Raw genomic sequence first — 12,850 nt, forward strand, 5'->3', positions numbered from 1 at the left:
TATTCGAATTAAGCTAATCAATATCAAGTAGCTAACATTATAACATAAAATCAAATTAAAATTTAGGTTTCCATCGATTATGAAAAGAACCAAATAAATAATGTATAACGAAAAGAATTAAAACAATAAAGATGGACGATAAATTTATCTGTTATTAAAAATAATGTAATAAAAGTAAAAATTATAATAATACTATAGAATAAAAATAAAAAACTAAACACGCCGCAGTAAAAGTAAACACTCATCGCTCATCCATAGGTCCTTTTAACATAATATATGTTAAAAAATCTTTCCTACTAAAAGTTTAAAGATGGGAAATAATGTAAATACTAATAAAGATCAAATTTTTTCTCTTTAAATTAAAGAGAAGAAGAAAAATAGAAGATCACACTTTTATTATCCAAAACAAAAGGCAAAATGAACTAGTTCTTCGTTCTTACACTCAGCTGTACAAACTTTTCATCCTCAAAAGTTAAATACAAAATACACCTAAAATTGTCTGGCATTTTCAAGCTCCCAATATTTGTTCTAATTTTTTAATCATTTTGGAAAACCAAATTAAAAATAAATAAAAAATAAATTTAAAAAATGCAAAAATGCAAACCTCACAACAAAGCACTGTGACCATAAGAATACCAATAAAAAGAAAAAGCTAAAACTCAACCAGAAACAACAAAGAAAAGCCAAGAAGAAAAAGGAAGAAATTTTCTAGACATCCAAACAACCAGATGAGAAAAAAAAAGGGGGGGGTTGAAATCCAGATATTTGTCTATTAATGACACAAAAAAGAGAAAAAAACCAAAAGCTTCTTAGGGGAGCAGAAGCAGCTAAATATGCACTGATGCTGTCCCTTTTTTTCGATCCTGAGAAAACAGGTTCGGGTTCTTCCCACTGCAGCCGAACAAAATGAATATAGTTAGAACGATTTGTGGATTCGATTTAAGAAAAGAAAGAGGTAAACTTGTACGGATTTGGAAGCATGTTTTGTTCCACCTGCACTCTCATTTGAAAGGGGGTTTTGAATAAATAGCACAGATGAATCAAAGGGGGGACTTAGAACAGTTGAAGAGCCATTTTTAGTTTGTTTTGTTTCCACTTCGGCAATTTATAGAATGCATCTTTTTTCATCCCGAACTTCTCCTTGAACTCCTCAGATGACAGGTATGTCTGCATTTTTTTTCGGTTATAAGAGTCTTGAAGAACAAATGTAATACCATCTTAAAATCATAGTCTTAAATCATACCTCTCGTTTGGTCACATCTATTTCAGAAACAGGATCGGTTGAGGTTATTTTGAGACGTTCGTAAGGGTATATTGGAAGGCCTTCCTCGTCTTCAGCTTCACCCTCTTTAGCATCTTCTTGTATAGTGAGGGATTCTAGTTTGCTACTCATGGAATTCTCCTTGGAGTTAGGCTCTGGTGTTGGTGTTGTTTTGGGTGTCGGTGGGCTCACTTCATCAAGATACATGCTTCGTTTAAGAGTACAAATACGAAAATAACATAAAATTTGGTCTTGAAACACGGAAAATGCATACCTTTCACAGATCTAGGTATGATGGTCTCTCGAGCTGGTGGTGGTTGTTTTTCGAACGATGCAGTAAGAGCTGCTATAGCTGCAGACTTTTTTGCAGAATCCGGAGTCACGGATTTTGGATAGAGTTTTTTAACCACAGGTGGCGGAGTAGAAAGGTTTCTAGCATTAGGGTTCTCAAATGCAGCTGCTAGTGCATTGAAAGCGGGAGACCTTCCCCTCACACGAACTCGCTCAGGGCTGAAGGACATACTTCTAGAACGTTGTGATCTGTCCGGCACACTACTAGACCTTCCACCATATGATACTGGCGTTCTACGCTTGGGTTTCTAAACATACAATAAGATGTTAATCCGAAAATTAACTCTAAAGATAACCGACAAAGTGGTAACGAGAACACAAAAATGGACACATGCTATGTTACTGGGACTCCAGCTTACAGGTATGCCTTTGAAAAGTTTTTCCATGTATTTTGAAAGTCCGAGTCATATTCTCATATCCATACCCAGATATGTCTTAGGCACGGGTGTCGGGCATGGATACTTCAAGAAAAATGAAGAGTCCAAGCAACATAGATAGTGATCACTCCATACCAAAAGCGGCAAAAGTTCAACTAATATGAGAGAGTTAAAGTGAAGTCTTACATCGACTGTTGGTGTACCCCCAGTTTTCACTATGGTAAGTTTCCTTTGAAAGGAATTTCCGTGCATCTGCAAGCAAATAAAAACACTAAGATCCTTGCACAGATAAAGCAACCATGATTCCAATGCAGTAGCAGAGATACTTACAGAAGACTTTGCGGAGTCCCATGAGAAAAAGCGCGTGAAAAAGGGTGGCTCACTCCCTTCCATGACTATGTATATCGGAGCTTCACGAGACAATTTTTCTAAGAGAAAATCATGCTCAAGAAATTTCTGTCCAACAACAGATTGAAATGTAAGAACACACCAGGTGGAACAGACCACAAACTATTCCTAATCCCTAATAGATATTGTACGAACCAACCAAGAACTAGTCCATTTACATGTGCACACTCGACATCCTTAATATGTTGACGAGTGAAAATAGTACCCTTAAAAAGTAGTGTGTAACTATAGTTTCCACCTATATAACCGGTTGATCTTACCTGACCAATAGTCAAGGCCTGCAATTTATTCTTGGTATCGACTTGTTGTCCAACCCAGACAAAGATATCTGAGTGACAATCTAGGATAAATATATCTTCAGTCATCAAATCATCCTGACTGAAGTTATATATCTCCGTAACCTGCATAAGAACTTCAGTTTAAGCCAATGATGCAGATAAAAGACGAGATTTTTCTTACTTTGGGCTTCTTTTTTCTTTTCTTTTCTTTTTTTTTTTTTGCAATATAGTAAAAAAAATAAGTGCACTTAACATTTACGAGCGTGCTAACATGACCAATAAATGGATCATACATATAAAAGTCATGAACGCATTTGATAAAATCATAGTTTTCAAATTTGGAAGTAGCTGATAAGTAGATACGCACCTTAAGATTCCCTACAGATTGGAGTGAAATTTGCAATGAACCATGACAATGAAGAAAGATAAGGAATTAGAAAACTATAATTATGAATAAACATTTTACATTTGTAGAACTAAGACCATAAATTAAAAACCTTATAACCATTAGAGAGTTATCAATACCTTTCGAGAACGTGCAGGAGAATAGGTGAGGATCACCTTCAGGTTCCCTTGCTATCTTTTGGCTTGGGTATTCGGATTTTCCTCCAAGCAACTCCCAAAACTGTTCAGATTCCGATCCTTCTTTTTGTGGCTTGGATTGTAAATTAGGCTGAAGATAATCAAAAGGGTATGAATCGAAGCTTAGAGAATCAAATCGGAAACTCAAATAGCTGTTTCTAAAGTGAACTAATATTCAATACAACAGATGCAATCTATCCACTTTGCCATACTATTCCATCAAGCCTAAATCAAGTTTCGGGAAGGAAGCCACTTGAAAATACAAATCGAACCTTTATGATATCTAGTTGTCTCTCAACAAGCTCATGGTCATCAGGGGAAGTTAGGTTTCCAGCCCATGTAAAGACAGTGGAACCGCTATGTAATATGTAGCAGTAAGAGGAGTTCAAAGATGATGCGACCTGATAGAAGTTAAATAAAGAAAAAAGGGAAAAGTGCATAAGTTCCATCTCGTAAACAATAAATGTACAGCGAAATAAATTTGAAGTCCATCTATTCATTTTATAAGCGGCATAGGGGTAAAATTATTAGCAACTTTCTCAGGACTCGTGCTTTCAGATTGTCCAGTCATGGAAGGCAGAACATGGTCCAGTCAACCTTTTCCAGAAATCAAAAACAATAAAAATGAGTACCCGACCGCTATCACGTGGAAGATGTTAGACCTCTAGCAAAAAACTAGTTTATAAGGATCATACTTGCTACGAGTTCTTAAGGAAACAAATATAGTAGAAAAATTTGGGACATACTGCTTCAACTTGTATCGCTTGCATATTATCAGGCCCAGAACCTTGTACTCGGAACAGTGCAAGACCATCTTCTGTGTATGTCCCTTCTGGGATCTCCTTCTCAGCAATGTAGTTCTTGTATCCATCACTAAGACCACCCTGATGAATTTTAAATGATTGAACCAGTTATCTAAGGAGAACTTGGACACATAAGAGTATCCATTGAAGTAAAATTTACAAATCAAAATTCCTCAAACCTTAAACACAATAAAGCTCTGGAAGATCGAAAAGAATTGAATGGGTTCACTTCCTTCGTGGATGCAAGCCTGATGATCGGATAAAATACCGTCAGAAGGGAAATACAAACATATACAAACAGTAACTTCAGAAAAAGAACAATGGTCTAGTTTAAAAAAAGCTACCTGGGTAGCCTGGAACTTCATTGATTCAACCATTTTGGTTGCCAAAGAGACTGCGGAAACTCTGTCATCCTGTTAGGCAAAAACTCATTATCAGTAAAGCAACAAAAATAGTACACGCATTGTAAGAAAAGGTAGCATGATGAGGACAAGTCACATCCATGGTACATATATGTGTTCCCTGTTTGGGACAAAAGACAGTTTTGTCATTGAAACTATGGTTGAAAGCTTAAGGCACTCAATAGTTTTCGGAACAGAAAGACCAAAGAGAGTAATAGAATGCTTAATCACCTCAACACTCTGCTTTCCAATCCATGTTCCTATAAGATACTCTTCTTTGTCTTCTCCAGGGTAAGAATATTGAAAAATATAGCAATCCCCACTGTAAAATTTTGACTGATCAGAAGCTGGAAGGAGAACTTTTTCTTGGCCATTCACACGCCAAACCTGCACAGCCAAATTAATGCCATCATCAGTAAACTGGCTTCAGACCCAAAGACAGTATGTACCATATATTATGTCCAATGCATGAAGAGAAGAGCACCATTGCCACCTGCTACATAAGGACTAAGCTGGCTATATGTTTAAGCATGATAACAAGCCTAAAGATAGAACAAATGAAACTCTTAACAATAACATAAACCCGTCATTAGAGCCAAAAGGATGAGTTAGCAATATTCTTCAATAAGCTTGGAATGGCCGCAGAATGCAGATATTCAGTCTACCAACCTAAAAGGTTTTATTGTGCGTGTACATTTGTATACTATAACTAGCATTGCACATGGCCTTTTAACTCATCATGAATTTTTCTTTCCAATAAAATCAAATGAACAAATTGACAATATTTAGGCAACCAGTTTCTTAATGTGTTTTCAGTTTTTACTTAATACTTTAATCATATTCGAATATATATATTACTTTAATGTCAGTGCGACATACTCAAGATCAAATTTCTTGCTCCACTGTCTGGGAAGGATGGCAGTAAGGGAGCATGATACATTCAAAAATTCAGTACCTAGAAAAATATAGCTACACAAGTACAAATATACCTGCAAATTTCCGGTGCAATCAATATAAGGTTGGGGTTCTTCCTTTGCAGGAGCAGCTTTTGCAAGGCCCTTGACATTCAGCCCTTGACGTCGTAAAAGTGCTACAGAAACCATTGAAATATATTAATGTTTAAGGTGACAAATGATGATTATTTGATGGCTAAAATAGTATAAAGATTAAGAAAAGACAACTCATAAATCAAAAACAACAAAATTGCAAGATATTTCAGTTACTAACCAGCAACTTTGCTTCTACCATCCTCGGTAACAGCAACATTAGTGGTCTGGGGCCATGACTCAAACTTCGACTTAAATACAACAGTCTCAAACCCCTCAATTACACGAATTATTTGGGATTTTGGTCGATCAGAACCACGGATTAACTCCTGTTTGGTAACATCAACAATGCAAAAGGAGCGAATGAGAAATCCATATAAAAGTTGGTTTAAATCACCTTACAGAGCTATTACCTCAGCCGCTCCACTTGCAGTCTTTCTTTCATCAAGAGAAGTATTTCTTCCCATCCATACAAAGACTTCTAACCCACAATCCAATATATAGCATTTATTTGTGTCCAACAACTCCCTTGTCAAGGAATCAGCATCAACAGGCTTTGCCTGCCCCTTCTCAACACTTGAAAAGCAAATATAATCCAATGAGAGCATTTCTCAAAGCACAAAATTATAGGACACAAAGAAGGCCTTTTACCAAATGCAAAAGTATTTTTCTTTTCACTCAAAGATGACTAATTGGTCTATTTAGAGAAAGCGAAAATTTTATTTGCATAAGCAATTGACCATCATCGCCATTGCCAAACCAAGATAAAATTACCTTAGTAGCTTGGCTGTATGAGACTGAACAGTCCTATCCTCATCACTGGCAGTCTTCCTTGGAAGTGGAGCAAAGCCACCAAAGAATCCCCAAAACTCTCCAGTTTCAGCATCGGCCATCAACTTTCCATCCTCTGCATAGAGTAATAAGATAGAATCTATCAGTTTATAAACAATATCCACTTCTCACTCCATTTATCTTATTCTTCCCTTCCTTCATGATCTGTATCTGTTAGTTTACTCACCAATGGCAGCTACCTCACATTTCCCATCATGATAAGTATCTTTAATGTATTGAACAACTTCTAAGGCTTTTGCCCTCTCTTGAATGGATGAATTGGACCCATTAAATTGAAAGATTTTAGACTTTGTATCCAGTATAAAGATATCATCATGGTTAAGTGAGGATCGAGCAAAAGGAACCTGCCATGAAACATGTCATCAACTTCTTGAATGAAAAGTATTGAATCGCACTTGACATTGAGTATCGTTTGTCCTTAGAAAGACTTGCCTCTTTTACATGGACAACATGTTTGCCTCTACAGACAAACATACGTATCTTATGTTCCTCTTCCTGAACATGTTTGAATCCAGATGCTACTCCACCTTCCTGGGGTATGATACATGGCTTAAAATAGGAAAGGAACTTCTCAGTTTCATGGCCCTGCACTTCACGATATTGAACAGCACGCCCTCCAAGGGCAGCATCAAGTTCAACAGTCTTGACTGCAGCAGCACCTGCTTCATCCTATGTTAAACAAGTTGTGGTCACAAAATTGATCTGATATCTTAGTTCAAAATTCAACCTATTACTTTCTCAAAGGTTAAGAATTGAACAAGTAAAAAGATTTTTGTGGGAACATGGTTTACCTGGGATGTGTCTTTACCAAGCCAATAGTGTATATCATGACGCAAGGCACCACTTTTTAAGGCAGTTGTCTGAGCCAAAAAAAAAAAAAAGAAGGTAACATTAAAGAACATTAATCTGAGAAGGAAAACTTAGTTGCATCTTAAAGCCTCAAACTACAAGTATAATCTAGTAAATATATGAGTATTCAGTTTTTATAAATAACCCCAATGCAAAGAACAACAACAGCCAAATGCTTACAACCTTGCAAAGATTATAAATAAAAGCCACAGCAGATCCTTTTCTCCATGGTAGCGATCGCATCAAAAATATTATTAACAAATCCACAAGCTTCAAATTTTGGTGCTAATACAACCAAGCAATATGTAAAATAGAAAAGACTTGCCTTCAAAATAACATAGGAATCCCCTGTGAAAAATTTGCCATAAGATGACTTTGGAACTGGAACAGGGCGGAAGTTTTCAATGCGCCAGATTTCAATTCCACTGCAAACTATTAAGGAGAATAATTCATGAAGAAGAGCAACTCAAAAGCAGACATACCAAGATTGAAATGGCAGCAGATGTGATAGTTGTTCTCTTTCTACATTTGTTGTCACCCTACACTAAATGTACAACCTAAATTTACTATAAAAAATTTATTTCGACTATCGATCTAAAGAACAGTACACAATCAGAGTGATAAACCACATAACAATGCAAGTTTCAAAAAGTGAAGGATACGCTTTTTGCCCAGCTCCCTGAAAAGCTGGATCTAAATCTCTCATGGAAACCGCCATACTTATTACACAGCTTTAAATTTAATGTTTTGATCTTCTAGGTCCCAAGCTTGAAGCAAGTAATAGACTTAACCTGAAACATTATCAGCACCATCACTTGAATTATCAAATAGATAAATAAAATTACTGCAGGAAAAGAATCTAAAGAAACGAAAAAAAGCATCGCTCTCTCACAACATCGTTCATGGTATTGCTGTCGACAAAATGAGTAAATTTGAGCATCACTTAAGTATGGAACCAGTACTTAGATTAGTTATTCATTAAGTAGAAGAATGTCTTGCACTAAACTCTACAAAGCCAATGCTTAGACCTACAAAATAGATCATTATTTTGCATTTTCACATCGAACACTTTATCAACATGAATAGAAACCACCTGCATCTCTAATTTAGGGTGCAGTTTTCACATTTTTCCAGAAGCAATTGCCAGCAAAGGACAAGAGTTCAGTTTTATTTTTCTTTCTTTTTCTTTAATTATCTACAAATTTTCATTAAGGGTCCCAAAAAATTGCTACTAGCTGATAAGAGTTCAAACAATTAGATCTTAAGTTAGAACTAGTACAGACATTATAGACTCATAACCCTGAGTTCTAACCGGCTATAATTGTTCTTTGCTTAATCAGCTCTCTTTGAAATTCTTAGTCCAATTTTAAGCTGTAGAGCTAATTTTATCAGTCAACTAAAAGACAAATTTCTAAAACTGCATACAGGTAAGCTGAATCAGCTAAGACCAAGCTTAGAATCTCATGAAATCCATTTGATAAAGCAGACTGTTGATTTAGCTGTCCAGTCCTACTAGATCCATGTTTGCCATAACACAGAAAAAAAAATTCTAAATTTATTGGAAATACAACATTCGATCACTGTGTTTTAGATTTTACAGTTTCCCAGATATCGAAATTCAATGTCATGAAAGTGACAAAAACACCATATTTTATTGAAAATTCATATCAAATGACCCCCCCGAGAAAAAACATAGCTAACTCATGCTCCTTATAGTCAGTGCCTACTAAAATGAAGTTAAATTCATAAAACATGAGCTTGAAACTTTTAAAGCCCCAACACATCACCAACCAATAGATCAAATCTTAAAAAAAAAAAAAAATCAAAAACAAAGTCATAGCAAAATAATAATAATAACCCAATATTGTAAAGCTCAACAACCCAGAAAATATATACTTCAAACTCTATAATCTTCTTGAATTTAGTAGATAGAACATTAGTTCAAAAAAAAACCCAGACACCAAAAATCCCCAAAAAGTAAAAATATGTTCAAGAAAAAAATGAATTACCTGGTTGTTGAAGATGATTATCAGAAAGCAAGCAGAACCCAGATCCAAAAAAAGAAAAAAGAAAAAAAAATATATATATGAGAGTGTTTTGAGAGTTAAAAAATAAAGGCTAAGAAGAACCCTCAAAAAAAGTAGATTGAAAGGAAAAAAAATAGAATTGGAATGGAAGCTTTAGACAGCGAAACAAAGCATGAATTGTAGAGAGGGAAAAAGCTAGAGAGAGAAAGGAACAAAAGAGAGAAAAAAAGGGGGTTTGAAGGAATTGAAAGGGAATGATGACTGCCAGTCGTGCTTATCACTAATGGCAACCCAAATTTTTTTTTTCTTTTAGAGAAAAAAAAATAACTCAAAATGAACTGTAAAATCTCATTAATAATTAATTAAATTAAATTTATGCAGGTAGAAATATTTAAAGACCAATCAAAACTACAGTGAAAACAAAGTTGAAAAAAAAAAAGAAAACATTTTATGGATGATGATGATGATGGGTTGGTTGATTTCCTTTGAAATCAATTAACTGATTACAAATTTGAAGTCAATTTTATTTCAAATGTTAAAAATTAAAAAATAAACTTTAAAATGGAATATTTATATCATATATATATATATATATATGAAAAAAAGATTAAAAAGGCTTATTGCCTTTCTTTACGGCTTTTAATCGTTTTACAAAGATTTCATTGTTTTTGTTACTGTTGATGTCCCGGAATCTTTGTGTTTTGTAAGAAATTAAATAGGTTTTTTTTCTTTTTGATAATATAATATTTCTAAACAAGTAATTTTATAATTTTTAAAAATAGTAATTTATATAATATTTAAATAAATTTTGGATTAATATGTCATTTAATTATTTTTTAATATTAATGTGAAATTATTATTGAAAAATAAAATTTTAATTTAAATATTAATTCGCTTTAGTAGAAAAATTAAAACTTGTAATATAAAATAGTTTTATATAGATGGTGTTTGATAAACAGAGTTTTTGGCTCTTTTTAATTAAATTGTAAGGTTTGATAAATAGATATTTACAAGAGCTTGTTGAATTAAAACTTTCAAAATAAAAAACGCTAGGGATGAGCAATTTTTTTCACAGCTAATTGGGAATGAATATCTTATCATACTTGTTAAAAAATTATTTTCTTTACCTCATGTTCTTATTTGTGGTATGTTTTTATTTGCCGTTTTACACTTATTAATTAAGTTTTATCAAACACTTTTAAATAGTCAGTTAATAGAATTAATTGGTCAAATCAACTACTGCAATCAATAAATTACCACACATCATCATAGTTTTTTTTTTGTTGGATTAGTTCATTTATAGAATACATTTAATGAAATTATGAAATTGATAATTTTATTTATACCGAAAATTCGTGGCACTATAAAAAATATTATTATTTATGAAATTGAATATATATATATATATGCGTGAAAGTGAAAGGAAAAAATTAAAAAATTAAATAAAGGAAATTTTGAAGAAAAATAATAAAATATTTATTTTATGTTAAATGATATTTTATATTTTTAACTTTTAGTTTTATTTAAATTTTAATGATACGATGAAGAATATATTTACAATCATTCTATATTTATTTTTGGGTTATAATTTTGTTTTTAATTTATTATATATAAAATATTTTCGAGAATATATAATGTTAATTTTAAGCATGATAATTTTAAAATAAAAGTGAAAATTTAAAAATATTCAAATATGTTAATATTATTAATTGATGATATATAAAATATATAAATTTAAATTATAATAAAATAATTTATTGTAATTCATTGTTAAAATGTTTATATATGAAATATACATTTGAATTATTTTTAAGTAATTGATTAAATTATTTATAAAACTAATTTGCTTATATTTGTTCGATAATTGTTAATGTCATGCTTTTTGTCAATTGATATTAATCTTGTTGTTAATATAGGAGAACGCGAGTTTAAAAGTAAAGATTGATTATCAGTATTTTTATGCATTAAAAAAGTCCAAAAATAATTTTTTACTGAAAAATAAAGTGAAAAGACTAATTATTTTTAATACATATTACCTATAAATCCTTAAAGTTCTAACTACTAATTTAACATGTTTAACTATGTTCATGTAAGATCTCAATCGAATTAATATTCAATTAACATTGAAAGAGTAAATTTTAATAGGAGAAAAATAATTAAAATATAATAAGAGTCTAGAAAATAATATGAACATGAAAATGGATTATTTAAAATAATATATATTATAGGTCTGTCACCGGCCATGATTCAGCATGTAAAGTTAGGTGGTGGGGGCTTTGATTATGCTAATTTGCTTCTCTTATTTATTTATTTTATTTTTTGGTCCTATTTAGGGTCGGGTTATTCTTTTAACGTATACTAATTGAATTTTAAATGAGAAAATTTTATTATTTATTTATCAAAATTCAAACTTTAACAATAATTATATTTAAATTTAATAATTTTAAAATATTTTATTACTTTAAATAATAAATTTTGATTCAAGTTAAATCGAAATATCACCCGACTCGATCCATAGATTTCTCCCATTTTCTATTATTATTAGGTACCAACATTCAACACTTTTACCGACCATTTTCCATTTCTAGCCTAGCACATTACTTTTTCTTTTCTTCAATCACTAACTATATTATATATTTTTATATTATATTGTATATTATTATATTACAATCATAATCAAATAAGTTAGCTAAATTTTAATTTTTTTTAATGCCCACCTCGTGGCATTTGAACTGAAAGTGGTACATTGAATAAATATTGTGACCCAATAGAATATTTTGAACAATTTTAAGTTTGAATGTGTGTTTAGATTATTTTAAAGTATTTAAATAGAATTTAAATTTAAATTATTAAAATATTTAACTCGTTTGATTAAATCATCGGTGAAATTCTAAAAATACCTTTTAGATTTTTGATTGACGTAAGTCTCGATTCGATTACTAGACAATATTATCCTCTTTCTCTTATAAAAATACATATATATAAATTTAATCATAATATAATAAAAAATAAGTAAAAGCACATTTATAGTTTTTCTCAATTTCGACATCGAGTAAATTGATTTATCTAAAGAAAGAGCAATTTAATCCTTATATAATTGATCTCTCTCGTCTTTCTTAATTTTGATAATGAGCAAATTAGTCTCTTTCATCCCATAAATTTGTTATTATATCAATCGAAATTATGTATAATTGATGCAAGATATTAATATTGTAATTAATTGTCATTAATTACTCATTTCCAAAATCGGCAAGGATTAAATTACTCTAATTTTTTTTGAGAGAGAGACTAATTTGTTCGATGTTGAAATTGAGAGCATTTGGAGATGTCCTTTTTACCTAAAAAATACTTGTCCGAACAACTATAAAGTGGAATCAAACTAATATAAAGCGTAAACAAATTAAGAATTGAAATAATCCATACTAAAATTGACCTATAAATTAAAACTCACACGTAATAATTGTGCATTATTTGACTCAAATTTGACCACGCAATTACTAAATCCTCCACTTTCTTAAAAAAATTTATAATGTCTCGTTGGCAAAAAGAAACATAAATTTAAATTATTTATTTTTCAAGATAAATTAATTTTAAATTGAATCAAACTAGAATTCA

At 31.7% G+C, this 12,850-nt stretch overlaps 1 protein-coding gene across 1 annotated transcript; it reads right to left on the minus strand.

Moving 5' to 3' along the window:
* Nucleotides 1-132: 132 nt before the first annotated feature.
* LOC108469544 (villin-4) lies at nt 133-9,522 on the minus strand. The gene is made up of 24 exons (XM_053018185.1): nt 9,218-9,522; nt 7,871-7,999; nt 7,534-7,633; nt 7,151-7,219; nt 6,792-7,028; nt 6,526-6,703; nt 6,282-6,414; nt 5,921-6,083; nt 5,689-5,836; nt 5,451-5,551; nt 4,693-4,848; nt 4,405-4,473; nt 4,240-4,308; nt 4,004-4,141; nt 3,530-3,658; nt 3,201-3,348; nt 3,043-3,053; nt 2,658-2,798; nt 2,320-2,445; nt 2,176-2,241; nt 1,536-1,860; nt 1,244-1,452; nt 994-1,167; nt 133-891 (listed from the first exon to the last, which is right to left on the minus strand). The coding sequence occupies exons 2-23, from the start codon at nt 7,924-7,926 to the stop codon at nt 1,054-1,056; spliced, it is 2,886 nt and encodes a 961-aa protein (XP_052874145.1). The 5' UTR covers nt 7,927-7,999; nt 9,218-9,522; the 3' UTR covers nt 133-891; nt 994-1,053.
* Between the last annotated feature and the right edge of the window lie 3,328 nt (nt 9,523-12,850).

This window comes from Gossypium arboreum, chromosome 8 (assembly GCF_025698485.1).
Source record: "Gossypium arboreum isolate Shixiya-1 chromosome 8, ASM2569848v2, whole genome shotgun sequence".
In the NCBI taxonomy this organism is placed as follows: Eukaryota; Viridiplantae; Streptophyta; class Magnoliopsida; order Malvales; family Malvaceae; genus Gossypium; species Gossypium arboreum.

Excerpts from the sequence above, each read along its gene's own strand:
- LOC108469544 (XM_053018185.1), bottom strand. The coding sequence starts at position 7,926 with ATGGCGGTTTCCATGAGAGATTTAGATCCAGCTTTTCAGGGAGCTGGG. Across the intron at positions 4,309-4,404 it reads TGAAGTTCCAGGCTACCCAG|GCTTGCATCCACGAAGGAAG; the intron begins GTAGCTTTTTTT and ends TCCGATCATCAG. Across the intron at positions 1,168-1,243 it reads TAGATGTGACCAAACGAGAG|ACATACCTGTCATCTGAGGA; the intron begins GTATGATTTAAG and ends AAAAAAATGCAG.